Genomic DNA, 26,386 nt, shown 5'->3' with positions numbered 1-26,386 from the left:
GACCTCATTGACAAGTTTTATTACAAGTTATATTAAAAATGTGAAAGGCAGGGAAGGTACACAGGCAAGTTCTCAGAAAATGGTGCATACTGACTCCATGGAGTACTCAGGAAAGAAAAGGTTCTAAATGGAAAATCGAAATGAAACATTTATATCCTATCATTTGAGTGCATGTCAACCAGCCGGTGTGTTTCCAGAGCCTCCATTCCCAATATGGTGGGGGCCGGAGTTGGAGCAAACTGCTTGTACAACCTCAGGGGCCCAGGCTCCAGAGGGGTCCCTGACCTGTTTGTTTACACTCACAGTATCCAACCACAAAATATGCTATTTGAGGTGTCATGAGTGAAGACGGGGTGACTAACCCTAAAACCACTTGGAATAATACAAAGCTTGTTGGGCTCCCCCAATGGGATATTTTCTTCTTGACATTAATCTGTGTTAAACATTCTGCTCAGATAGTCCCAAAGTAGGCGTTTAAAACCACACCTAAGAAAGGAGCTTACTCAGAAGGTGTCCAGAAATAATGAAAAGTGATTGCCAGTCCTGCTGAGGGGAGCTGTCATACGTACAGGAGAGCAGTGAGACGAAAACATTGCAAACTGTGGGCAACCCCAACGAGGTCTGTCTGCTGTGTGAGTTCTGTCCCTTTAAAGATGAGTGACTCTGAGTCTCATTTCATCCTTCAGCAGCTTGCCGACAAGTAGCTACAGCGACACAAGTAAATAGGCAACGCTTGCCTGAGTCTAGGACGCTTCCTTTGCCGATGATGCCGGGTCAGCACTGAACTCCGGGAACCTTCACAGAAAAGTGACGCTCTTCACTCATTTCCATTGATTTTCCAATTTCAGTTAAATTGTGAAATTGTGTTCATCTCCTCTTTTTTTCTTTTTTTCTTTTTGAGCTGTTTATTTATGTAGCTTAGAAGTGCTTAATTCAACTCCCATAATTATACACTCATTGCAACTTAGCCAAAACCCACATGAAAAGATAATGAGCTTGAAACACATCTGTCGCCAAACAAACCTTAAAAAATGGGATAACCCACTATGTTATCACTTTGATTTATAAATAGGGACAAAACCTTTTCTATCAGTAAAAGGAGAACTGAGATGGAAACATCACTGCATTGTGTGTGTGTGTGTGTGTGTGTGTGTGTGTGTACACACAGGCACCCTGGGTGGATGATAAAGATAGAGTTGGAAAGTAATTACTTGCCTCCAAAGAAGATAGTATGGCAGTCAGGCAGCCACATACTAGGGAGAGTTGAAAAGAGAATAGGAGAGAAAATAAAGGAAATTGACTCAGTCTTTTCTTTTTTTCTTCCCTGCTTTTCTATTTTAAAATGGAAACAATCACCTTTTTCAAGTGACAACCACAGTTTCTATGCAAATTTCATCCTCACCCTCATTGGCAATAATTTCCCATTTCTATCTACTCTTTCCCACTCTCAAGTATAAAAATCTTAGCATCCTTTCCCATTCATTCTTGCCTATACACCAAAACCCATGTAGTTAGAATGTTTTTAGGAGTGCTCAAACTATGCCAGGCCATGGGGATACACACACGCCTATGATCACAGTCTCTATTCTCAAGTACTTTACAGCCTAAGCCAGCCTTGCCTGCAGGGCTGTCTATGTTGATGGTGATATTCTATGTTTGTTCTGCCTGATACAGTACCACCGGCCACAAGAGGCTACTGAGTACTTGACACCTGCCTAATCTGACTGAGAACCTTTTTTACATTTAATTTCAATAGCTGAAAATTAGATTTAAATAATTACATGCGACTAGTGGTTACCCCATTGGACAGCACAGGTCTAGACAAAGAAGAAGGGGATATTCTTTAAGGAGACAAATGACAACTTAAAGGAGCTTATGGAAAATACCATGTGATAGCCATAGGTCAGCACAGGCTGAGATTAGAGAAAGCACAAGTAGAAGACTCAGGTGGAGGAGGACGGCTTCTCTGAAGAGATGTGTGTAACCAGTACTTGTGATATAGTCGGGGAAGAAGAATGGAGAGAAGGCATTTCTGATCTAAGATTTGTTTAGTCAGAAACACCAAGTGGAATATACACACGGAACCCATTAGGGAAACCCAGCAGTGACTGCAAGGCAGGGTACTTGTAGAAGGTCAAGGTCACTACTCATGTGGAGTGATGCCAGGACAGGAGCAAGAAATGCCAATGTGGTGGTGGGCGAATATTTGGGCTGGGCAAAGGGACTGATGGGTAGATGGATGGGCGGGAACCCCTAAGGTATGGTACTCTGTTTTCCCGCTGACGGTAGTGACCTGGAGCTCAGGAGGAAGGGCAGGGCCAGGACACATGGAGTAGGGCTCATACCTGAGCAGAAGCACTTGGCCCACCTGAATGGGGCAGCTGACATGTAATAGTTACATCTGATGTTACCAAGTATCCACATTCGGAAACCGGGCCCCAAATTTCCAGAATTTATGATTTTCAGAAAGGCCAGAAGTTGGAATTTTAAAAAAGAAACATAAAATCTAAATACTTTGACATGGAAACTAAGGTGAAAACTTTAAAACACCCTGGGAAAAACCAGAGCAAGAGCATGGACCGATGGGGTCCCTGTGCCACCTGCCTGTGACATCTGACCGAGAAGCCGATGGGGTGTTGCAGGAACAACCTCAAGGGGGACAAGCAGAGACCGAAGGAAAGGTGTCCCCAGGGGAACAGTGTGCGCAGCAGAGGGTGTGAGGGAGCAAAGAGGGCAAAGCCACCTGCTCTCACAGATCATCACTGATCTTGGACAAAGCTCCCCCTTCCCGTCTTTCCTCCCTCCACGCCTCCCTCTTCCTCATGGCAGAGAGGTGAGGTTTGGGCTCAGAGTAAGTGGCTGCTGAGAACACAGAGGCATCAGTTTAAATGAACTCAAACAATTCTAGCTGGCAGGACTTCTAACAGTGTTTGTTTTGGGTTCATATAATACCCCATTTCCCTTTATAGATTTTCCCATGCAGCCCTGTGTAAATATCTCATTTCCACCCTTATGGCATGAAGGCCCACATCTTCCCTCACGTGAGAGCCGCACTTGAAGAAGATGTGTGCCTTTCAGCTCACCTCCCGGTCCAGCAGTGCAGGCGACACCACGGTGACGATGTCTCCTTTTTCAGGATCGATGTAGAACATGTTGGGAGACGGCTTGTCAGGCGTCTGCTGGCGGATATTATACCGCAGGAGGGCGTTATCTGTGGCCGGGTCATCCGCGTCAAAGGCTGTCATCCGCATCACTGTGGTCCCTGAGTGGGCCGGACAGAAGGACAGCAGATGGTCACTCGGAGACAGCGACAGGCAGAGGCCCTGTCCCCCACCCGGGCAATGACAATGAAGTGACATGCTAATTGCTTTCCAGATTAAAAATGGACAGCATTTCTCCAGCTCTGTTGTATTTTACCTTGAGTCCCCTCCCTCCCGCTCCATCATGTTAAAAGACCTGAAATTCAGAAATCTTTGCTGCTCAGCAGATTGACAGCTTAATTTCTCCTTCTGTTGATACACTGTTCATTTTCATGGGCTTTTGTTCTGTTGAGGATGTGGCTCCGTGACAATGGCCTTCATTTTAAATCTCTTGTTGAAGGCCTACTAGGTGAGGGGTCCAGGGCCAGGTGTTGGGGAAACAGAGGTGCAAAAAGGCCCATTCCATGGTGTCTAGCAGGTCAGAGTTAGTAGGAGAGATGGCATATAAAAATGTAAAAATAATACAGCTTATCAGCTGCAGTGAGAGAGGGCATGGCTGAATTCAGAACAACCTCACCTAACCGGGAGCTCAGGAGAGGTCCCTGTGCAGATGCCTGGGGTGTGTGTGTGTGTGTGTGTGTGTGTGTGTGTGTGTGTGTGAGTAGGTGGAGGTGAGGGGAAGGCGGGGGGAACCTCAATGGGAAAGGATGTTCCAGCTAAAAGAATGTGAGCCAATGTTAGTTTCACACCATCTGTGTGTCAGCACACTGTCTTGGGCACTTTAGTTATAAAGACACTATAAAGACAAGAGTGACATGAGGATTATTTGATATGCCAAGGATTGAGAAGGGTATTAGATACGGGGTCTTGCTCACACACAACTGATGTGAAGGGGAGTTGGCTATAGGCACGTTCAAGGACAACTGAACAGCAACTAGTAAAAAAAAAAAAAAATCATTCACTTTCTTGGCACCTACCCTCGAGAAACACTCGCATGAGGGGTGTTCAGGGAAGGATTATCTATCTGCAGAGACACTGGGAAACAACCCAACTGCTCCAGCACAAAGGAGTGACTAGAGCGATGGCATTGTCCACACTAAGAAATGTTTTGCAGCCTCTGAAAAGGGGTTTGTAGATCTAAAGTCTTCAAACACAGAGGGCTCTCCAAGATGGAGTATTAAGTGAAAACTCTCAGGTTGAAGAAGGTTATCCATAGCATGGCATCATTTTTGTGAACCTTCCTATACACAGAAAGTTCCACAATACTTTGTGCATCTATTTCACAGTTTATGTATGTAAGTGCACAAAAAGTCTTTTAAGGTGAATTTCACATGAGTTACGGTGGTTAACTTTGGGGAAGGAGAGAGGGGACTGGGATTAGCTATAGTGATAAGGAAAGATTTGGCTCAGTCTGTAATGTTTTGGTCTTTTGCACACGGAGAGTACATTGCTTTTGCAATTAAAATTTAATTGAAAAGTATCGTGATTATAAGTACTTATGGAAGCATGGTCTAGAGCAGAATCGGGCACATTTTCCTGATGATCCTGGCAATTGTGAGCCATCAGAGCTCAGGGTAACCTGCCCAACTGTAATTTTTCATGGAAGTTTGCTCTTCTATGAATATGGAGCCCCACCTCCCCATTCTGAATGCTTCTGGATCCACAGAGTGTGACTAACTGGTAAGAGACAAAGGCGGTACACCTGTTGTTCCTAGCAGGAATGTTCACATACAGAAAACACTGAAGCTTAAGGGAAACACAGAATTCTTCCAGCTCAGCCACCATCTGATATTCCTTTCACTTACACAACAGTGCCTCCCAACCAGCAGAGACAGTTTATTTTCCCCACGATCGGAATCAGGTGATCAGCCACTAGGTCCTATTGATCAGGCAAACAAGGGGGACTCTGACACCCTCAGGCTGGATCAATTTGTGAGGAAGTCTCAGCTAATTCCCCAATGTTGCCTCTGGCAGATGCTGCACGGCGCATTGTCTATGGTGCCTGGTTTCCTGCCCTCCTTGTGAAACTGTCCCCTGGCCAACTGCAGGGTCGAGTGCCAGGAGAGAAAATCCTTGGCGTGTGCGGCCCCTGACCTTGCCCCTGGCCTTCGGAAGATATCAGCAGACCAGTAGACACTCTTGTTTCTAGTGAGCCCCACTGAGGGATCAGGTCTCTTTTTTATTAAAAAAATATATGTTTTTATTGATTTTAGGGAGGAAGGGAGAGGGAGAGAGAGATAGAAATATCCATGATTAGAGAGAATCATGGATCAGCTGCCTCCTACATGTTCACAATGGAGATCGAGTCTAAAACCCGGACATGTGCTCTGACCAGGAATTGAACTGTGACCTCCTGGTTCATAGGTCGATGATCAACCACTGAACCACACCAGCCAGGCAGATCAGGGCTCTTTTCAACCCTGTGGTCCAGCAGCCACTCCCAGTCCAACAGCTTAATGTGGAGAGTGACATGGACTTGCCTTCCTGGTCTAGGAAACCACCGTCAGAAACAGAGGCAGCTTGCAGGCCCACAGTCTTGCCCAGGGACATGCTGAATGAGGTCTTGGTGGCCAAAGGCATGGAAGGAGGCCCCAAGCCCATCAAATCCTCACCCAGCAGTCTCTGGTTAAGTACGCATGATCCAGGGCCTTGCACCCTGTTAGTGCCTAATGAATGCTTAGTTGATGGGATCTGCGTTCTGTTTATTCTGCCTTTAATTGAAGTCAGAGACAAAGAAGCAAACGAGTATAATAATGAAGTCATCATGGCTTTCAACTGTCATGGTTTGCATTAAAATAATTAGAGGAAGAAAAAAAAGCCTCTCTAGTTGATGCATTTTCGGTTTTTACTAGGATATTCATTTTTAATTATTATTTTTTATAGATTTGAAAACATCTATACTACTAAAAGTCTAGGTGGCCCTCATGCACAATGTCACCACAAAATGGCCACCATAAGATGGCCACATGCACAGAGGAGGCAGGGCCTGGCGACCACTTCACAAGGTAAAACCTTGGGGTCCCATGGCTCAATGTGGCCACTTAAGCAGATTTTCCCTCTTAGGGGACTTCTTAGTGCCCTTAATAAGCAAATGAATATTAAAAATCCCTGAGAGCAGAATTGGCAGCATTTCCCAAACTTCTCTGTCGATGAATCTCGCCATCTAAAGAACATCTTTATGTAATGGGCCACACAGTCCAAAATTTGAGCTGTTGGACGGTACAGAGTGTGTTTTGGTCATTGTGGTAGGCTACTGACACATAGTAGGTCCTCTATTGATGTTGTCTGAGTAAAATTGCATTCTCATAATTCACTGTGATTTTGCCATATTCCATACTGACCAGACCCGTGGATAACTTGCCTACTGAAGAGTGGACGGTGTTGTCTGGGCATCTTTCATAGATAGGCACACTTCACTGCCTCCTCTGAGCTCCTTTTTGCCCTTTGGAGGCCCTTGTTACTGGATTTAGAAGTCATTCACCAATTCCAACCTCAGGGCGATGCTCAGAAGGTAAGCATCAGGACAGCTGTTCCCACTGCATGTGGGTGGCATCTGCACCTGACCCCTTGCTAAGTCCCACAGGCGTGGGACTCTAAGAAAAAGGCCTCATTCATTTCCATTAGCCCAGCAGTCTTGCACCAGTGCTTATCCCATGCCTATGCCTACTTCCCAGTGGCAGAGAAATGATACTTATAAGATAGACATGGGTGTAGGTCCTCCTCACAGCTTGCGTTCGCCTTCACCCCTATCACAACATTCTCCTGAGAGTCAAAATAAATGATAGTCATCCTGTCACCCCCAGAGCCAGAGCCAGATGAGTGAGCAGTGGCCCCTCCAGAGCAAAATAAAAGCGTGACAAGCTGCTGGTTGCAAGTCTCAGGCTGGACCATCATTTTCTTTTGATGCAAGACACTGGCACCAACATGACAGGCTGATAAACAATCACGATGGGTTTGTCATGGCCTGATAGCCCCTTCCTCTTGACTGTATTCTCTGATTAAAGGAAAGTGCTGCCCAGTGTCATGACCCTGAAAGCTGGTGTTTGAAGTTGAAGTGTCGCGTCCCTGTGACCCTTCCAACATATTCGCCTTTGAGAAGCAGAGTGCAGATCTGAAGATGAGGGGCTGTTCAACCTCCATGAGAGTTCAGCCAGCCTCAAGGGGAGGCTCAGGGCCACAGGTGATGGAATTACTCTGTTCTTGAAATTTCTTTGACTTCTTCCTAAAACATTTTCTGATCAAAAGTGTCAGACTCTTTTTTTTTTTTTTTTTCAAAATCATACTCTCACAATAAAAGAATATATTGAGACAAAGATGTTCAGGTCTGTATTTGGTACTGGATTCTGATAGCACAATTGGGACAAATGTATCTTTCCGGGGAGATGCATACTACAAAATCCAATATGAGCAGAGATGGAAGATGCCACCGAGTGAGCTCTTTGGATGTAACATAATGGCACATCGCCATAAAACATCAAATTTGTGAGCGCAGGTAGGGTGCTTTCAAGCCACCCAAACGCTGAATGTGACTGCATTATCTAAGAGATGTGCTTCAAAGGTAGCTAAAAAGAGAATGTGACTGTGGATACTGCATTCCATAACTTATTCCTTGTGTGTTTATTTATCTCGTGTCAGAAGGAAGCTCGTAGACTATCAGCACCACAACTTGTTCAGCAAGGTGAGAGGGACATGGAAGCATCTTGGGATACATCTAGTTGGACTGATGTAATTTAAAACCAAATTTTCTTGAGGATTCTTTGAGCTGAAGGGGCACCTGGGCACCTTGATTCCAAATGTTCTACCCTGTTTTCCCAAAAATAAGACAGTGTCTTATATTAATTTTTTCTCCCAAAGTTGCGCTAGGTCTTATTTTCAAGGGATGTCTTATCTTTCCATGCGCTAGGTCTTATTTTTGGAGGATGTCTTATTTTCGGGGAAACACGGTAGATGTGGGATGACAAACCAGCCAGTTTGCCCAGGACTGAGGGGATTCCAGAACCATCTCCTGTAAACCAGAATGAGTCTGTCACCCTACAGGCCAAGTTTCCTCCCATAGATAGACATATCTCATGGCCATGAATGCCAGCGCACAGACAGAACTGTTGCAGCTGTAATTATTATGGTCCAGGCGCAGGGGTCCTCAAACTTTTTAAAGTGGGGGCCAGATCACGGTCCCTCAGAGAGCTGGAGGGCTGGACTATATGAACTACTAATTCCTACTGTAACACCTCGGCTGCGCTCACTGCCCAAAAAACCTGGCGGGCCGGATCAGACTCCTCTGCGGGCCGCATGTGGCCCACGGGCTGTAGTTTGAAGACCCCTGGATAGAACATAGCCATTCATTCAACTCCTGCCAGTCACACCAATCTGGGGTTGCTTTCTGACCGAGCACAACTCAGTTCTCTCCCAATAGTCCTTATAGTGAAGAGAGAGATCTAGGTGGGCAAATTCCAGGCAGAACAGTGTAAGAGGCACTGTTAAGAATGTGGGCTGTCTCATTTAAAATCCTGGCCTCACCATTTAGCAGCTGGGCATCCTTGGAGAAATTCCTTTACTTTACTAAACCACATTTTCATTTACAACATAGTATCTCCCTTAATGGATTGTTTTGGGCACTGAATGAATTAATGGAGTGTTTCTCAACCTTTAGTTCTTTATCATCAACCCACCAAGACTTGTAAGGTCTTTTCCTCTACTTGCCAGTCCCTGCAGTAGATACACTGTATATCTATTTATGTACTGTGGCCATTTGGAGAGCCACAAACCATTGTAATATGTCATCTTTTTAATGTTCCCCAAACATGAATTTTCTCTCCCTTGGGGGTGATATTTTTGTCTTCATTTAGAAAGTATAAATTAATGCATATAAAGTCCAATGCCTAGGCAATGGTAAATATTCAAGAGGTGTAAGTTTTATTATTATTTTTATTGATTACATCAATTTGCAACTCAGTTCTGGGGAGGACTCATTGCTGGGTCAATGATGGTGAGCAAAATATCATCTAACCACTTAAGAGTTCAACTCATACTAGTTCTAAGACTCACACAATAGGAGCAAGAATTAAAATCTCATGAGAAAACAATTCCCTTTTTCCCTTAGATAAGCCTAGACACTTGGGTTGGGTGCACGCGTGCGTGAACCAGCTTCCCCGGATCTTATCAATGTTTCTGTGTATACAGGAACTAATAGGAAAACTGTCAAATGATTAGTTGACAAAAGATAACCAGACCAATCCGATAGCTATCCACAGGCAGCCCACATTCTGCAGTGTGTGCATTCGCGAGAAGTCACCCATGGAATGAATCGTAAATAATGTCTTATTTTCCCACTGACCTACATTAGCATTTCAGACCTGCTTTATCTTCATTTGAGGGAATGTCCAATTGGAAGCCACTCCTCATAATTCACTTTAAGTTTTTCTGCTTATCTCCAAGACACTCTCCTAGCAGGCGGGGTGGGAGAAAGAGGCTGGCTCTCTGCTCTGGGTGCGGAGGCTGTTAAAGAAAGCCCTGTCTGGGTCCTCAGATGGCAGAGAGAAGTGCTTCTGCTCTGACTGAGGAGGAGGGGAAGAGGAAAGTAGGGCTACACTTAAAGCAAAGCCTAGGAGGTTTAGCTTTGTCACCATTGCTCCTTTGGGGACATTTCTTTCTCTCTCCCAATTATCTAGGATTGTTATTCACCAGCACAAAGATTCTTTCACATTTTTCATATGGTGGTCAGGCTGTGCATTAGGCCCAGAAAGTTCTTAATAATGTGAGCTTTGATGAAAATGTCAATGACTTTGACAATAGTCCAGACCCACTGGTATGACTCTTTGGCCCCATTCCCAACATAGGATAATGGAAGTTGGCTCATGAATAAGATGCTCAAATGCCCACCCAATGCCCACACAAGTAATTTACATGAGTAAAGTGATTTCAATGCAGCTAGGAGTGGTGGGGACTATGGCAAACTGGAGGATGTATCTCCTGCCTAAGGGGGCAGTTACCTTTTAGTTCAAAATAATTGCTGCATTTCTGAAATGCAAGTCTGGAGGAGCAAGACCTTTAGATTTTTCAAGAAAAGATGGGAATTTGGATTTTTGTATAAGCTGTAAAAATTATTACATGGTGAACACTAGTTCAAATTTAAAAAATAAAAGATCATTGAGTTAAACTAAGAAAGCCACACAAAGCAGGTTATGGTTCAACTTTTGACTTTGAATGTCAGTAGAGCAAATTATTTTCCCCAAAGTCATGAACTAATGTGTACTCTGGTGATAGATCACAACTTTAAAAAAAAAATGGCACATCATTCTAAACAGTTCACCCTTCTCCTTTCACCTCCTTTTTGAAAAATGTAAGTTCCTTTATGTGGTTCTAGGAGGCAGCAAAGTAGGAAGCACTTGAGATATAATTATATAAATATGCAATACATGTTTTATGCTTTAACTTATTTGATCATATAGTAACCCCAGGAGGTGTATTATAGTGTTAAGCTCATTGTACAGTTGAGAAAATGAAGACTGAGAAGGCCACAGAGCTAGTTACCCAATAAGCCAACACTTGAACCCTACTATGCTAAAGAGACTATGGCTCAGACTGTGAGTTGCTACCTAGTCCCCAATTTTCTTTTCTTCCTTAGAAACATAACCCTAATTTTAGCTGTCCACATTTGCTGACTAACTGAGATACTAGATGTCCCAACTTCTCTGGCAATTATTATGGCCTTAGACTAAGGTTTAGTCAATGGATATCATTAAAAGTATTGGGTGTGAGACTCCTGGGAAGGTTCCTTATAAAGGGATTAACCAGGAGGTAGAGCATATGCTTTTGTAACACCCCTATTCTTCCTGCTACCTGGTATACAATGTGATGACCACAGCTCCAGCAGCCATGTTGGACCATGAGGTGGCCCTTTATTTATTTTTATTTTTTTGTTTTTTATTTAAAAAAATATATTTTATTGATTTTTTTACAGAGAGGAAGGGAGAGAGATAGAGAGCTAGAAATGTCGATGAGAGAGAAACATTGACTAACTACCTCCTGCACACCTCCCACCGGGGATGAGCCCGCAACCAAGGTACATGCCCTTGACCGGAATCGAACCCGGTACCTTTCAGTCCACAGGCCAACGCTCTACCACTGAGCCAAACCGGTTTCGGCAAGGTGGCCCTTTAAATGGTCCATTCAACTCCAGTTGAACTTCCAGAAACCGGAACAATGTGGGCAACCTCAGTCAAGACCAGCACAAGAACCACCCAACTGAACTCATCCCAAATTGCAAAATCACAAGTGAAAAAATAGCTGTTGTATTCAGCCACTAAGTTTTGCTGTGTTTCATTATACAGCAACAGGTAACTGGTAAAGGAGTCTTAGTTAATCTTCACAAACAAGCTATTGTATAAACTATTTCAATAATTTAAAAGTAGTTTATTATTTATGTAATATTTGCCATTTCAAATAACCAAAAAATATAGCATAATCAGGGGGTGGATTAAAACAAACAAAAAAAAGAACAGGTACAGGTAAAAAACAAACAAACAAACAAAAAACCTGATGAGAATAAAATGCCACCTGTTTCCCAAATGTTGGGCTTTGGGAGCCACTAATGATGTCACCACTTAATCACCACTATGTGCAATATGTTGGCCACTGAGTATTTCAATTGCGTAAGGGATTTTTTTTTTTTTTAACAACACTAAATCAAACTGGAATAAGGAATATACCCCTGATACCGATTTGAGTTGAGTAAGTACCTTCAAATAGGGAGGCAACTCTGTTCTTAGAAATAAGAATGCCTTAAATTTTGAGAGAATTGCTCACTTCCTTTAATCGCAGCCACGCGTGTCTGTGTGCTGCTGCAATTACCGCGGGTTTGATTTGAAATGCAATAGACTTCTCCTCTCAAATTTGCTTTACCTCCCTTGAGCTACTTGGTGTTTTAAGTACAAATTGACAGGCAAATATGTAATAAGTTATGACAACTTGAGCAATAGTTGTCTCCATCTGTTTTCAAAGGTTGTTTATTTTTATACTGATGAAGAGATGGTGGTGACAGAGCCGCCTTATGATTATTTCAATCCTTCAGTTGCTCCTGCTCATCGTTCACTCTTTATAGCGCCTGTGCCCTACTTTCCTGGCGAGCTACTGTTTAATTAAGCTGCAACAGGCCAGGTTTTAGCAGAGATACCTGTGTTTGAGATAGAAGGGAACAGACACGTGGCTCAAACTTGGGTCCCTTCTATCATGATGCAGTTTATTGTCCCCATTTCCTCACTTCTTCCAGAAATTTAAGGTAATAATTTTTAAACCTATTAAAAATTCCATTAATCTTTTCCTCCACCATTTCTTTCTGTGCAGCTCCTTGAAAGGACACAGGATACTCTATACTGAATTAGCTGATCTAAAACATTTCAAAACAGCAATTTTAATTGAAATTTTTATCCCTGATATTCCAAAGTAATAATAAGAAATCCTTGGGTTGGATTAGCATATAGTGGCTGAAATTCTTAAATATAAAGATATTTTTCCCATAAAACTCTGGAAACAACAAAAGGAAATTCTCTGTGTGAGGGCAGGAGGGTGTTAGTTGAATCAATGTAACAGATTTTTAAAAATAATTCTACTTCTCCTTAAAGCAGTGACTTTTTAATTAGGGTGATTTTGTCCTCTAGGGAGCATTGGGCAATGTCTGGAGACATGCTTTGGTTGTCACAACTGGGGTGGGGTATGTGATAACTGGCATCTAGTGGGTGGTGGCCAGGGGTACTGCTGACAATGCTCAGAGCAGCAGCACAACAGAGTTATGTCACCCCAAATGCCCACATTGCCGAGGCTGACACAATCCATCTTAATATCATTAACACCAGAGTCCCTAAAAGTATGGCACCTTTAAAATCCTGCACTTGAATAACTGAAACCACCATTTGCCTCACTTCTTACAACTTTTTCTTCTAGATTTGACGTTCACTGAGGGTAGAGATCCTGTCTCCCTGTAGTTATTACCCACTACTCAATGGCTCAAATATTAATTCCACGGACTATGCAAATTCAACACAGTATATAATGTTTAGTAATATGTTAATGCTAACATCAGTTAATTTTTCTAATTAAATTTTGTATTTTCAAAGCATTAAAATCTTCAAGCATGATTATGCTTTGTGGGTAATAAGATTTTAGTAAACATTTGCTGAATGCATGAGTGAATAAATAAATGAATAAGGTGAATGAATAAAAATGGATATTTTAATTTCTTCTATTACAGATTAAAGTAATGATGGTGGAATAGGAGGCAGATGAATAATCAATGTCTGACTGGCACTAAGTATTAATTACTAGGTAAATCTTAATAATAGACCTATGGTCCTTTCATTTATATCTATTTTAAGGGCAAAGGTAAAGCAGTTTTGCTATTCAAAAACATGGAATAGTTTAGGCTAGGCTGAACTGGATAACACCCCAAACCTGAAATCTCAGTGGCTTATCACATAAGATTAATCCTTCCCTCAGATTTGTCCATTTTGGGGGATCCCTTGCCAGGGCAGTTTCTTTTCCAGTTGTGACGTAGGGATCCGGACCCTTGCTGTAGCCGTGTCTTTGGGTCCCCATGGTTTCCCTATTGCTTTTGATTCTGAAGCCATGTGCTGACTCAGACTCATTAAATGCTTCAGCCAGAAAGGGCACACATCTCCATGTCCTGAGGTCTATTGGCCAGATCTGGTGTCTGAGGCCAGGCCAGCTCAAGAGCAGGACGGTTTCATGGGCCTGTGATCTGCACAGTTGCCCAGAGTGCTGTGCTCAGAAGGGCCTCACACTTGGTTCAGTGCTCTGCTGTCACCCTCTTGACAGCTATTGAACAAGGGGCCCTGTACTTTCATTCTGCAAGGCCCCCCCTTAGATTATGCAGCCAGTCCTGGTCAACAGCCAGAAGCCAGACCTGCAAGAGGCCTGAAGTGCACAGGGACACCAAGACTTTCAGAGGCAGTGATCCTGCCTTCTGCCAGTCAAGCTACAACGCAGAAGCCTTGGTTTCCATCCTCAGGGTCCTCGCTGCTATTGCTATAGAACTCTGGGCTTCCCCCATAGCTTTGCCACGATCAAGCGAGAAGCATTATGTAGCAACACAGAAAGTCAAACAGGGTCTGCTTAGGTGATGGCTGCTCTGGCATCTAATGGGTGGTGGCCATGGGTACCACACTCACACTTTACTTGTCCTGGCTCCCAGCTCCTGAGCTTACTTTAGATACCAGAGGGCTGCTGTTTGCCAGGCCTCGGCCTTCATTTGCTAGACCCCACACCGCCTTCTTATTTTTAACTAGCCATGCACTCCTGCCTAGTTTTTCCCTTGACAATCTGGTCCCATCATATGACACTAAGAGAATATAGCATGGGGCCATGCATTATAACCCTAGCTGCTCATTTGAATCATGTACCATCTATAAAAAAAATACTCCTGATGCCTGAAACTCACCCTAGGAGATTCTGAATCTGCTAAACTGGTGTCGGGTCTGGACAGTGAATTCATGGGAACAGACAGGGGCTAGGGAGCTGTAGACTTTGACCGTCTACTTACAGGTTATGTGATCAAGCTCACACAGCCTCAGTTTCCTCCCCTATAAAATGGGCTGATTATCCTCCACTGTGTAAACTTGGTTTGAAGATGCATGTAAAATATAAGGAGCCTAATGAGGTGGCCTCTGCTGAAATTCCACAGAGAGGGAAATGAACGTGTGGAACTAATATGTGTCAGGAATAGTCCTTACAGTAGCCCTGCCAGGGTAATTAGGTCATTTCCACTTCTAAAGAAGAAGATCCAGAGGCTCAGAGAAGTCAAATAACCTGCCCAGGATCACTGTGGGCAGGTGGCTGAGCGGGTACTCAGGAGGGCATCAGAAGACTACATAGGTAAGCAGTAGTTTTACTACTGACCTGTATTGAGGGTTCCCACCATCACGCATTTGATTTGGGGCATTATAATCATTGAATCCTCCCCAAAATCCTGTGAGGTAGGTGCTATTAGCCCTATTTTATGGGAAGAAAAGCTGAGGCCAATGGAGATGAAATCTACCATGTTATCCAGCCAACATACCTGTTCTTCCACTCTCAAGCACACCCCATGTCATGGCATCTCAAATTGCATTTTTCAGGTGGAATAGCTAATTTTTAAGAACTCTTCCTGCCAACTGGCTAAAGAGCAGCACTGTTCTGACCCACTAGAACTTGTCTGGGGCATCTCCGAGCCCTGGTGAGGAGCCTAGGGAGTCCTGAGCGGTAGTGCAGGGCAGATGATCAATGACCCCAGAACTGCACCTGTTAGGTAAATAGCCTGCCTGAAGTCACAGCGTGATCAACGAGAGGCTGGAGGGGCAGGTGATTACCATAGTAACAAGATACAAATTAGGCAGGATGCTGAAATACGGCACATTGGAGACTCGAGACTGCATTCAATGGGAAGAAAGTGCCTGCAAATTGCTAGTAGAGCTGAAATGTTGCTGATTTTGCAAACATGTGTTCTTCAACTTGATAAGTAAATACATATTGGGTAATATGGTGATGTTGCAAGCTGTTGTTTTATGGCTGGGAAGTCAGCTGCCTGTGATTGATGCTAGCAATGAAAGTATTTATAAAATAACACTGAATTAGGGGGAGTTGCTTTATGAGTCTGGGGAAATGGATCTTTTATGAAGAATAAAATTTGATCAAGGAGGTTTATCAGGGTCACAAAAATCGGAAATTAAGTGCATTGGGATTGAGATCTAAGAGGGAGGCTTGGACACCTGGGCAGCGTCTCCCCGACCACCAGTGCTATGTGAAGCTGCAATAATTTCCACTCATGTTCGTTTCTCTCACAGTAAACGTCACCTTGGAAAGCTGTGTTTCCTCTTCCAGGTCATCAGGGCGCACTCAGGGAATAACTTACACACGTAAAACGAAATGGCACACATTTGGTTCACTCTTGTATCCCCCTGAACGGAGCAGAATTGGGCCCATAGTAGGTGTGCAGTAAGTAGTAACTACTTGGAGAAGAGATCCAATAGCGCCTGGCTTACTCTGATGAATATTTTCTCATTTCATTAATTTGGGGGGGGGGGATTGTCTTCCCTGAATATTTATTTCAGCCTCATGGTGGTGTTGCTTTCATAGATTGTTACACTCTCTTCCTGGAAATGGCCTGGCAGCGGAGAGACCAAAGCGCCTGTTACCCAAGCCCAGGGACTAGGGGGCACATGCTTCAGCCTGACTCCCCTGGAACCTCCCCTGGATAATAATGGCACTCATCCGGTGGCGTTATTGGGGAGATTAAATGGGTTAATGTATGTACATTCAGCCCAGGGCTCCATGTTCTGTGACATTGTTATTACACAATGGGAGAGGCCTGGTTCAGAGGCTCCACTTGTGATAAAGACAAGTCTCAGATGAGTGCTAAGTTGCCTTTTTTTTAGGGCAATCTTAGGTTGTATAAATAGGACTAGACTACCAAGTAAAATGGAGGTGATCATCATTTTAACTCAATAGTAAGCCTCACCAATATTTCCGGGCTTATCCCATGCACTGGGAAACTCAGAGATAATTAAAATATAGCCCCTTCTTGCAGATTGCTGACTTGATCTTGGTTTTGCCCTTAGCCTTGTCCCTTGTTTCTGCAATTCTGTTAGCCAAGATCAATTCATAAACCTTCACTATAGCCATGCAAAGGGATAGCTGGAAGGGCTGCCTCCTAACACCCAAAGGGCTGGTGTCACAGGCAAGCAGGATGGTGGGATGCTGTGCTGTTGCAGGGCCACCTGCAGTTCTTGGCTCTTTGCGCCCTTCCTCCGTGTTCAAAGTTAGCAGCAGGGCATCTTCAAACCTTCCTCTTAACCTTTGACCTCTGCTTCCATCATCAATTTTCCTCTGACTCTGACCTTCCTGCCTCCCTCCCTCAGGCAGAGGGTTCTGGGGGCAGGAAACTCACTGATGGTTGAATGTTAAGTTGAGCGTGTGCAAATGGGTGTGTGTATGTGGGGTGAACCTCTACAACCAAAGGTCCAGGAGAGCCACTCAGACCTGAAATGGGACACCGTGTCCTGTAACAGGTGCCTGTTGCAAAGGAGAATCACCTACAGACTGTGGACTGGTAACACATGTATGAAAATGGTAGGAGTCATGATAACACGACACCCCCTAAGCATCTCTTCAGCCCGTGCTACCTTAGGGGCTTGGAGTTTCCACAGTTTCCTCATTAGTGTGCAATGCAATGCACCCTTTGCAATTTGCAGGAATCTCAAATGTTTCAAATATAAGCTGTGCTTTTGCCCATCAGTCCTGTCCCCCATCCAGGAAAGTAAGAAATTCTGCCTGCGTGTTGCAAACATTTGTTTGTTCAACCCCCACTCTATTGGGGCCGACTCTGTGGCAAGCCCTGAGCTAGGCCTGTGGATATCTAGATGAATAAGACAGTCTCCGCCTCTCACCTTGCCACATTCAACTGGGAGAGAGAGAGAGATGCTCAAACACAAAATTGCACTGCAGTGTGACACATGCACGAGATAAAGAACACGTTCAAGGTCACTCTGAAAGCATCACGTGGCCACGTGGCGGGGTACTGTGGATCCCACTGGTGTAAGGTGGTTTAGGAATGAATGTCTTCAGCTGCTCCCAGCTGAGATTTAGGGCGGGAACAGCTCTAAATTGTTTTCCCCTGCATTACTGACTGTGAAAGTCCTGTTCGGCCCCTGAACATTTCATTGTTCCTTAGCATTTAAGTCTTTAAAACATTTTCTTCCACAGAATAACTTGACCATGTAGTGAGTGCAATGAGGCATTAAAGCCTGAAAAACAGCCCCACTGGCTACTTTCAAACGCTCCCTCCTGCCAGGAGAGTGGGCACATTAAAGGTTTTTAAGAGCTGGAGGCTTGGAGGCTCTATTTGCAAGTCAAGTTAAAAGTCCTGAGCACCCATCATGTCAACCACTGCCTTCCATGCTCCTGAACATTCAATTTCACCTGAATTCAGTCTCAAACACCCATCTGCCCCAGACAAGGCCCAGAAAAACTGGAAAGTACTGCCGCCCCAAAGACTCCATTTTAGTAGAGAAAGGAAACAACTTGCAGAATCCTACACAGCTCATTTCTCCTAGGCGCAACTCATTTTATCACAAGGTGATCAGTCAATAGCCCACCCTCTTTGGGCAATGAAGAAAGGAATCAGCTAGCAATTAATAGAGAGATTAAAGCTTATACTTGGGGTAATTTGCAGACAGTGAAATGCCGTGGGGGACAGACAAGTGACGAGGGAGACAGTAAAAGAAGAAAAGAGAGACTGGAGCTGCAGAAAGGCAGCAATCTGTGCATCTCTAATTAAGCAAGCATCTAGTGAGGATTTGCATATGGTGCCCATGGAGTGACCAAATTTCCGTCCCCTCAGGGCTTATAACCCAGGGGTGCCCATGGCTCATGAATTGCATTCGTTTTCTATGGCTGCTGCAACAAATCAGCACAAACTGGGAAGCTGAAAACCTTAGAGATGTACCCTCCCACAGCAGGAGACCCAAGGTGATCCATAACTCCAGCCATGATCCAAGTAGGACAGAATAACCCATAACTCCAGCCATGATCCAATAGGACAGAATAACTCCTGGAGGCCAGGAGTCTGCAGTCAAGGTGTTGGCAGTGTCATGGCCCCTCTGAGGCTCCAGGGGAGAATCTATCCTTGCCTGGCTCTGCTTCTGGAGGTGGCTGGCATTCCCTGGCTCTCGGCCCCACCTCTGCTCTGTCTACACATTGCCTCATTTGCTGCCCATCTGTGATCTCCTTCTGCCTCTCTCTTCTAAAGATGACAGTCCCCCCCCCCTCCCATAATCCAGTGTAATCTCAACTCAAAATCCTTCGTTTAATCACTCTTGCAGAGGCTCTGCTTCCAAATAAAGTTGCATTTACAAGTTCCAGGGATCAGGGCTTGCTGTCTTTGGGTCCTCATGGCCAGGCCTAGCACACTGATAGCTCGTGATGTGTGGGAAGCTGTGCTACACTCTAGTGCACAAACTTGACCTCATGGAGGTTCTGTTCACATCCCCTTGGGTCCACTGGGGAACAGTGATGACCGACTCAAGGTCAAATAGCTGGTGGCTGGTGGAATCAGTGTTGGAATCCGGCATCTGACCCAGAGTCTGCGTTGAGCACATGTTCTACAGCCAAGCAAGAGGCAGATGGAAGCTGGCAGCAGAAACGGGGTATGCCAAACCACAAGCACATGTGTCGATCACCCAAGCCCAAGGAATGTTTCAGGATCAGTTTCCCAAGAATCAATGCCGAGGTCATGAATTTTGTTCTTAGGGTTAGCTAATGATGTATGTGTTTTCCAGGCTCAATTCCCAATGACAAGTGAGGGGCCAGCTCCTAAATCTCCTGCAGAAACCGTGTTATGCAACAGAGCGGCTCAGAAAGACGAATGAGTGCCATCCGCTCCTGCATAAGCTCTATCATCGGCTCCAATGGATTTGGAGGGAAAGAAATATCTCTGTCCCAGAGGACACATGCTTTATATTTTTATAAAAACGCAGACAAGACAAGCTCTCTCTCATCCCCCTTCTTTCCAAACTTTAAAGACAGAAAAATGTGTACAGTATAGCTCCTCTCTCTGTCTCTCTGTCTCTGTCTGTCTCTGTCTCTCTCTCTCTCTCTCTCTCTCTCTCTCTCTCTCTCTCTCTCTCTCTCTCTTCTGTCTCTGTCTCTGTCTCTCTCTCTCTCTCAACCACAAAACATTTTAGCAGAAAGAGGTTTTGGAGTTAATCCAGTGCAAGGGACTCAGTAAGAATGTTTTCCTTGCATGTCAGCTGATACAGGTTATATTACCTCTCTGCATTGAGAAGTCAGTTTTATGGAGAATAGTTAGAACCCTGGACCCTACCCTTTATTCTGTCCTACTTGGATCATGGCTGGAGTCTCCTTGGGTCTCCTGCTATTGGGGGGAAGCAGACACATCAGAGCCTGTCAGGAGGAGAGGGGAGGGCAGGGGGTCCTATGGTCAGGATGTTTCTATGTAAGATTGAGTTGTAGTATTTGGACCTGTCTTGCTTGAAAGTCTTAAGTCTTCTTTTTAAGACTTAAGAGGAAGAAATGATACTAACCCAGAAAAAAGATACTGGCCTAGCATGATTGGAAGGTGCTCTATTAGCATGTTACATTCTCGTACTCAAGTGACTTCATGTTTGAACGGACTCAGTAACTCCATGTGGCTCTCAGTTGACACCAGTGGATGACTCTTGGGGAACCATGGCAGAGATGGACTGTACATGATAGAAAGTCCCAGGTGGTGAGACCATCAGCTGGCACTGCTGAGCATGTGCGTAGGTTGAATGACACTTACTGTAATCGAAGAAAGTCCTGCCTTTGGGGGAGCGTAAACTACCAGATCACCTTTGAGGAACCCCTCAGCTTGCAGCACGTGTGATTCTCACAGTGTATAGAAAACAATGTCAGCGCTATTCATGGTGCCAAAAGGGCATGTAAGTGGGAGAGGAGAGATTTGTTAGATGCTTCCTCAGCTGATAAACCTGGAAATTGTGCTGACTGCCAGAGTGAGGAATAGAAAGGGAGGAGTGAAAGAGGCAACTTTGCTTCCAATCTCATTCACTTATTCCACAGAAAGGCGCACAAGGTCACACACAGACCATCAATCCACAGTTAGCTGACGAGGAGGTTTGCTTTGATTGTTCTGAAGAATTCCCCAAATGTTACAGCCACACATGCACCAAGCATTTCACATTTCCTTTACCTCTGAGTTGCTCTTATCAATTAAAGGCAGCTTCCATTGCCATGAATCTCCCTTTTAGCCCTTGTGAAAAATTCCATTTTAATAAACCAGCTGAGTGGCTTGTCTGTTATCCACTCTCCTGAAAAGGGTTGATGTCCCATCTATGTCCATGGGGACAGAATGCTTCAAAAGAACTATTCCAACTCTAAATTCAGATTCAACTACTGTTTATTGATGCCTCCTGCCCCAGCTAGTTCATATATCTTATCTCGTTTACCCTCTTACAATTCTGTAAGTTGACCTAGTTTTGTTGGCTTCTGCCTCCTAATAGCTTTCTGATGCATTCCCTTCTCTCACTGTAATGCTACTAGCGAGTTTTCTCCCTGTAAGAGGAGAATCTTTACTTTTCTTCCTACAACTTATCACCACCTGGCATGTTATACATTCAGTTGTTTAGCTTGTTGATTAACGATTCTCCCTCCATTCACCACATATAATGGGGACTTTGTCTGCTTGGTATCACCAATGCAAATGTTTGTGGAACAGATGACTGAATACCATCCCTGCTACATGCAATTTCTAGAACGAGCAGTTAATTGTGTTCCCCCCAGCTTGATATACCTCAATGGCTTTTGCTAGATACAGTAAAAATCCCAGAACCTTCATCACCTGGCTGATGTTTATCTCTTGTTCTTCCCCGCCTCACTTGGCCCCTCCCCGTCCTACCACACTGAATGTGGAGGTCATTACTGCTATTGACAAACACGTCCAGTTCTCCTTCTGGCCTGTGGGACAACATCCTCTGCTGGACTTAGGTGTCAACCAATGGTTTCTCAGGGTCCACAGGTGTGGACTTTGCTTATGAAAGGTAAGTGCAAGAAAAGTGTGTTCCCTGCCCTTCTGACAGTCCCATAACAGGCAGAGGGTAATATGTCATACTCTCTCTCCCTCCACACGGCCACTGCCAATGTTCTAGAGAGTAGCTGCTCTACTCTGTCAGCCTGAATTTCAGAGAGACCATGACAAGGAGAAGAGTTCCTAACCAGCGCCTGTTGGACATTATCATGAGAAGAAATAAACCATTTTTTGGTAAGCCACTGAATTTTCAGGGTTGTTTGCTAAAGAATATAAACTAGCTCATCTGTGCTGGTGCATTGAACTTGAACTTCTCCAAACCTGCCATGTTAGGTCATATCTGAGCCATGGCACATGCTGTTCATTCAGACATGGAGTCTCACACTGTCCTCTCTATCTCATGCCGATCCTGCTTCATCTTGGTAATTTCTGCCCATCTTTTAGGACACTTTTGGGGGGGGGGTCATCCCCCATCCTCCTTCTGAGGAGGATTATTAGGGGTGTCGAACTCAATCAGAGAAGGGGCCAAAATCTAAAATCCAGCCTAAATCGCGGGCCAAATGGTTTACTGAACAGTCATAAACTGACAATGTCATAAACTGACAGCGGAATGCAGTGATGACAGCGCGGTGCGGGCCACATTGCAAGGCCTGGCGGGCTGGATTTGGCCCGCGGGCCTTGTGTTTGACACATGTGGATTAAATAGTCCTTCTCTTTGAGCCCACTTCTCTCCCTGGGTGTCCTTGCCCTGGTCCTCTGCACATTGGGTTGCGATTGTCTATTTACTGGTCAGTCTCAGCTACTAGATTGTAGCTTGGGAGAAGGTCATATCATTTCCACGGGTATTTTTCTAAAGGCCACAAGGCTACAAAGTACCTGGAATATAGGTATTATATCACTTTTATTGGATGAATTGATGAGTGAATGAATGAATGAATGAATGAATGAATGAAGTATTAGAAGTATTCTTATTCACAATTTTAGGGGTATTGGGAAAGGGATAATGTATCAGGTGCTTCCTATTTCTCAGTTAATCCTCTCTACCCTCTGTAATAGAGATCCTCATTCTTGTTTAAACAGAAGAAACTGAGACTCAGAAAAAGATAGTAATGGTTTTGAAGTCATATAGCCAAACAGGAGGCAGGGGAAGATTCACAGTCATGTCTTCAGATTCCTAAGCCCAAATTCTTTTCCTGGCCCAGAGCTGGAGATTGGGTCCCAGCAGCCTTCCTAGGGGCCAAGTCAGCAGAACACATGGCAGTTTCCCCTGCAGGGCGGTCGATGCTGCTTGAAGGAACTCCAGGCTGGGTGTGGAAGTACCCTCAGCTATCTTCCCAGTGTGCTTCATGTGCCCCCTCCGTCTCCGTTAAACCAAATGCTTTCTTATTTTCCCTGTGACTTCACTTCGGTTGTTTTCACAGACTCATGGAAGTTGTGGCGTGGAAGGGACATCAGGGCACTGAGTCTACCTCCCGGCACAACAGACTGTAGGAAGAGTGAGTCATCCAGTCTTTGTTTAAACACACTCTGGACCCAGACTCACACCTTACCAGGCAGGCCACTGCTTCGCCTGGCTTCTTGAATAGGTGAAAGCATGTGCACACTGAGCCATGACCAGGCTTCTGGAAGTTTCTAGTTTGGCTCTGCCTCTTTCAACCCCCCTGTGATGCATTGAAACATACATGCAGATGTATCTTTCATTACTAGTCACCATCCTCTAATCTTATAATGTGTCAACTACCTACTCAAAACAGGTACTGGGAGCAAACTGCAAGACGTGGCCTGGCCGTTGCTGTCTGTTGGAGGAAGATTACTCTTCCTAAAGCAGAAATTCTTCCCAGGGGAAGGTGTGACGCGAAAGGTTTCTTTGGAGTTTGTGGTCTAGTAAGAACCCAACATTGTTTTCACATGGACGGCTGTGTAGCATAGGGGATCTCACCCTGATTCAGTGAGCTGGCTTTTAAGAATCTCAAGGTGAAGACTTTACATTCATCTCTGTGACATGAAATCATCAGTTCGTGGTTGCAGTGTGTCCCTGCCAGTTAGGACGTTTAAGTCCATCATTTGACATATTAGCTATCCCTCATCTACTCTGGATGAGCCATCATTTTGAGTTTATTGATATGAATGTCAGATGAGATAAGATTAGTGCCTAATAAATGTCATCTAGCCCATATTTCTCTTTTCATTTTTAAGCTGTGAATTTTCATACTACACAGGAATATATGTACATCCATGGGCACATATACATACATATTCACACATGTACACAAACACACATATACATACATGTATAAGAAATAATACAATCACAGGTCTAGCCACCCCAGCTTAGGAATTTCCCCGGGCATTGCCTCTATGGCCCCTGCATGTTCCCTCTCAGTCTCATCCCCATTCCTTCCCTCCAGGGAAAATGGTTATTGGGAATTTTGTGTCTCATAATCCATTGTTTTGCTTCATAGTTTTATCTGTGTCTACAAATATTGTGGGGTTTTTTGTGTGATTTTTGACTTCTTTACAAATGGAATCATACTGAATGTATTTTTCTGCAAATTGTGTTTTTCATGGCACAGAATGTTCCGGAGACCTGCTGTCAGGGCTACAGAGCCGTCTGTCAGATGACTGCATTGTCATCTAGAATCAGCGATGCTTTGGTTAGTGAGCACATAGGATGCTCCCAATTTTTGCTACTGTGAGACATGCTGCTAGGAACATCCTTGTCCAGGTGTCCAGGTGCACATATGAAAGGGCCTTGCAGGTACAGGCCTGGGAGTACATTACACACCTTCACCTTTAGCAGATAATGACAGACTGTTCTTCAACGTTGTTACAACTGACACTACCAGCAGCACTGAATGAGAGCCCCTGGTTTTGCACATTACTGCCCATACTTGGTATTTCTATACGTAACATTTACCAATCAGATAGATATAAAATTATATCTAAGTGTGGTTGTTATACAAATTTCACTGATGGCCAATGAGTCTAAATTTAATTTTTAAAAATATGTTTTTACTGATATTAAAGAGAAAGGAAGGAAAAGAGAGAGGGGGAAGAGTAGAGACAGAGAGAGAGAAAGAGAGAGAAAGAGAAAGGAAGAGAGAGAGAGAGAGAGAGAGAGAGAATCCATCAGCTTCCCATATGCACTCTGACCAGGGTCTGAACCTGCAACCTGGGCACATACCCTGACCAGGAATCGAGTCGGTGATCCTTTAGTGCATGGGATGATGCTCAACCCACTGAGTCACACTGGCCAGAGCATACTCTCACTTTTTTATTGCTTAGATTTTATAGGAGAACTAGTTATGAATTAGGCTGGCATCTATATATTATATGCTTTAGACATTCCTCTTTTCTTCCAGTTGAGTAACACTATTGAATGCTATGTGGTCATAATCCATTTTACAATAATTCATTCTATACTTTTTTCTAGACTCAAGGGAAGTTCATGGATATGTAGTTTCTAGACCCTTCCTTTCACCTCTTTTTGCACCTCATTTGCTCATCTCTCTTTCTGTGATGGTGAGAACCTTAATACAGGCTTTGCTTTTAGCATTTTCATGAAACCATCATAATTTCCACAAGCTCCTGCCACTTTTTCCTTAGAAAAGTAGTCACAAACCTACGAACCTGTCAGCATTTTCCTATGGCTCTGGTAGGCATAGTGAAACCAAATTGGAAAGTTTAATTAGTTAGCTTGCTTCAAGATAAAAATGCAAATAAAAAAGTTTTCAGTTTCACCTGTTTATGAGCCAAAGGCAAAATTAATTAAAGTCAATGGAGAAAGGTAAGTAAACATTTTGAAATAAAGGAAGTAAACATTCTGAAGCAAGAGGTTAAGGCTCATGAAACATGAGAGAGTCAATTATTTATAGTCATGTGTTTTTGCCCGATAACTTAATCATGTGTCCTCCATGCTCTCTCCCCTTGGAATGCATGCTAAGAAGAAGGGCCTTAGAGCTCTTTAAGGAATGACAGGTGATCCAGATGGGCTTCTTACCAATGACATGGCTACCAATGCTAACAAAATATTTCTGGACAAAATGGCAGTGGATTTTTTTTTCCATTATGATAAGTTTTCCCCCCTCATTTTATAAAACTGTGAAATGAGAGTATTTATAAGACAAAAAAAAAATTGCTATTGTGCAGATGGCCATTTTGCTATTTAAATTAGACTAGCCAGAGAGCAAAACCTAAGCATTTCTGTTGGAATTGACAGTAGAGATGTCAAATAGAAAGAAAAACGCCATGAAAAAGGTCATTTCATAGCCTGTAACTAGACACTACGTTTGCATGATAGCAATTCCATTTCTTGAGATCATCCAGGGCAGTCTGGCAGCTGTTTTCTGATATCCACAATCCTTTAGGATACGAAGAAATCCTCAAACTTGGGTTGGGTCAGGGGAAGAGATCACAGGTGTTAGAGTCGAGGATCTGGGACTGAAGAGCAGAAACAGGCATCCACTACTGGGGATTTACCTAATAGGACCCCAAATCCCAGTGTGTCCATAGTCCCTGAAGAAGGCTGAAGCTAGCTGCCTCAGGTTTGCAAAACAATAGGAAGAAAGAAACCCGAGAATGGGAAATGGCTAAATAAATTGCCATGTTATATAGC

The 26,386-nt window shown here is 44.0% G+C and overlaps 1 protein-coding gene across 2 annotated transcripts in view; it reads right to left on the bottom strand.

Annotated features, from left to right (window-relative positions):
• CDH13 (cadherin 13) overlaps nucleotides 1-26,386 on the bottom strand; it is a 998,364-nt gene that overhangs the window by 231,667 nt on the left and 740,311 nt on the right. For both annotated transcript variants that reach the window (XM_084905563.1, XM_084905564.1), the window contains exon 7: nucleotides 3,084-3,262. In XM_084905563.1, coding sequence (XP_084761689.1) covers nucleotides 3,084-3,262 — 179 coding nt within the window. The remainder of the gene's footprint in view (nucleotides 1-3,083; nucleotides 3,263-26,386) is intronic.

This window comes from Pipistrellus hanaki (genome assembly GCF_964339955.1).
Source record: "Pipistrellus hanaki genome assembly, chromosome: 15".
Lineage (NCBI taxonomy): Eukaryota > Metazoa > Chordata > Mammalia > Chiroptera > Vespertilionidae > Pipistrellus > Pipistrellus hanaki.
Note: the sequence above shows the minus strand (reverse complement) of the source record. Positions and strands in the feature narration are given on the sequence as shown.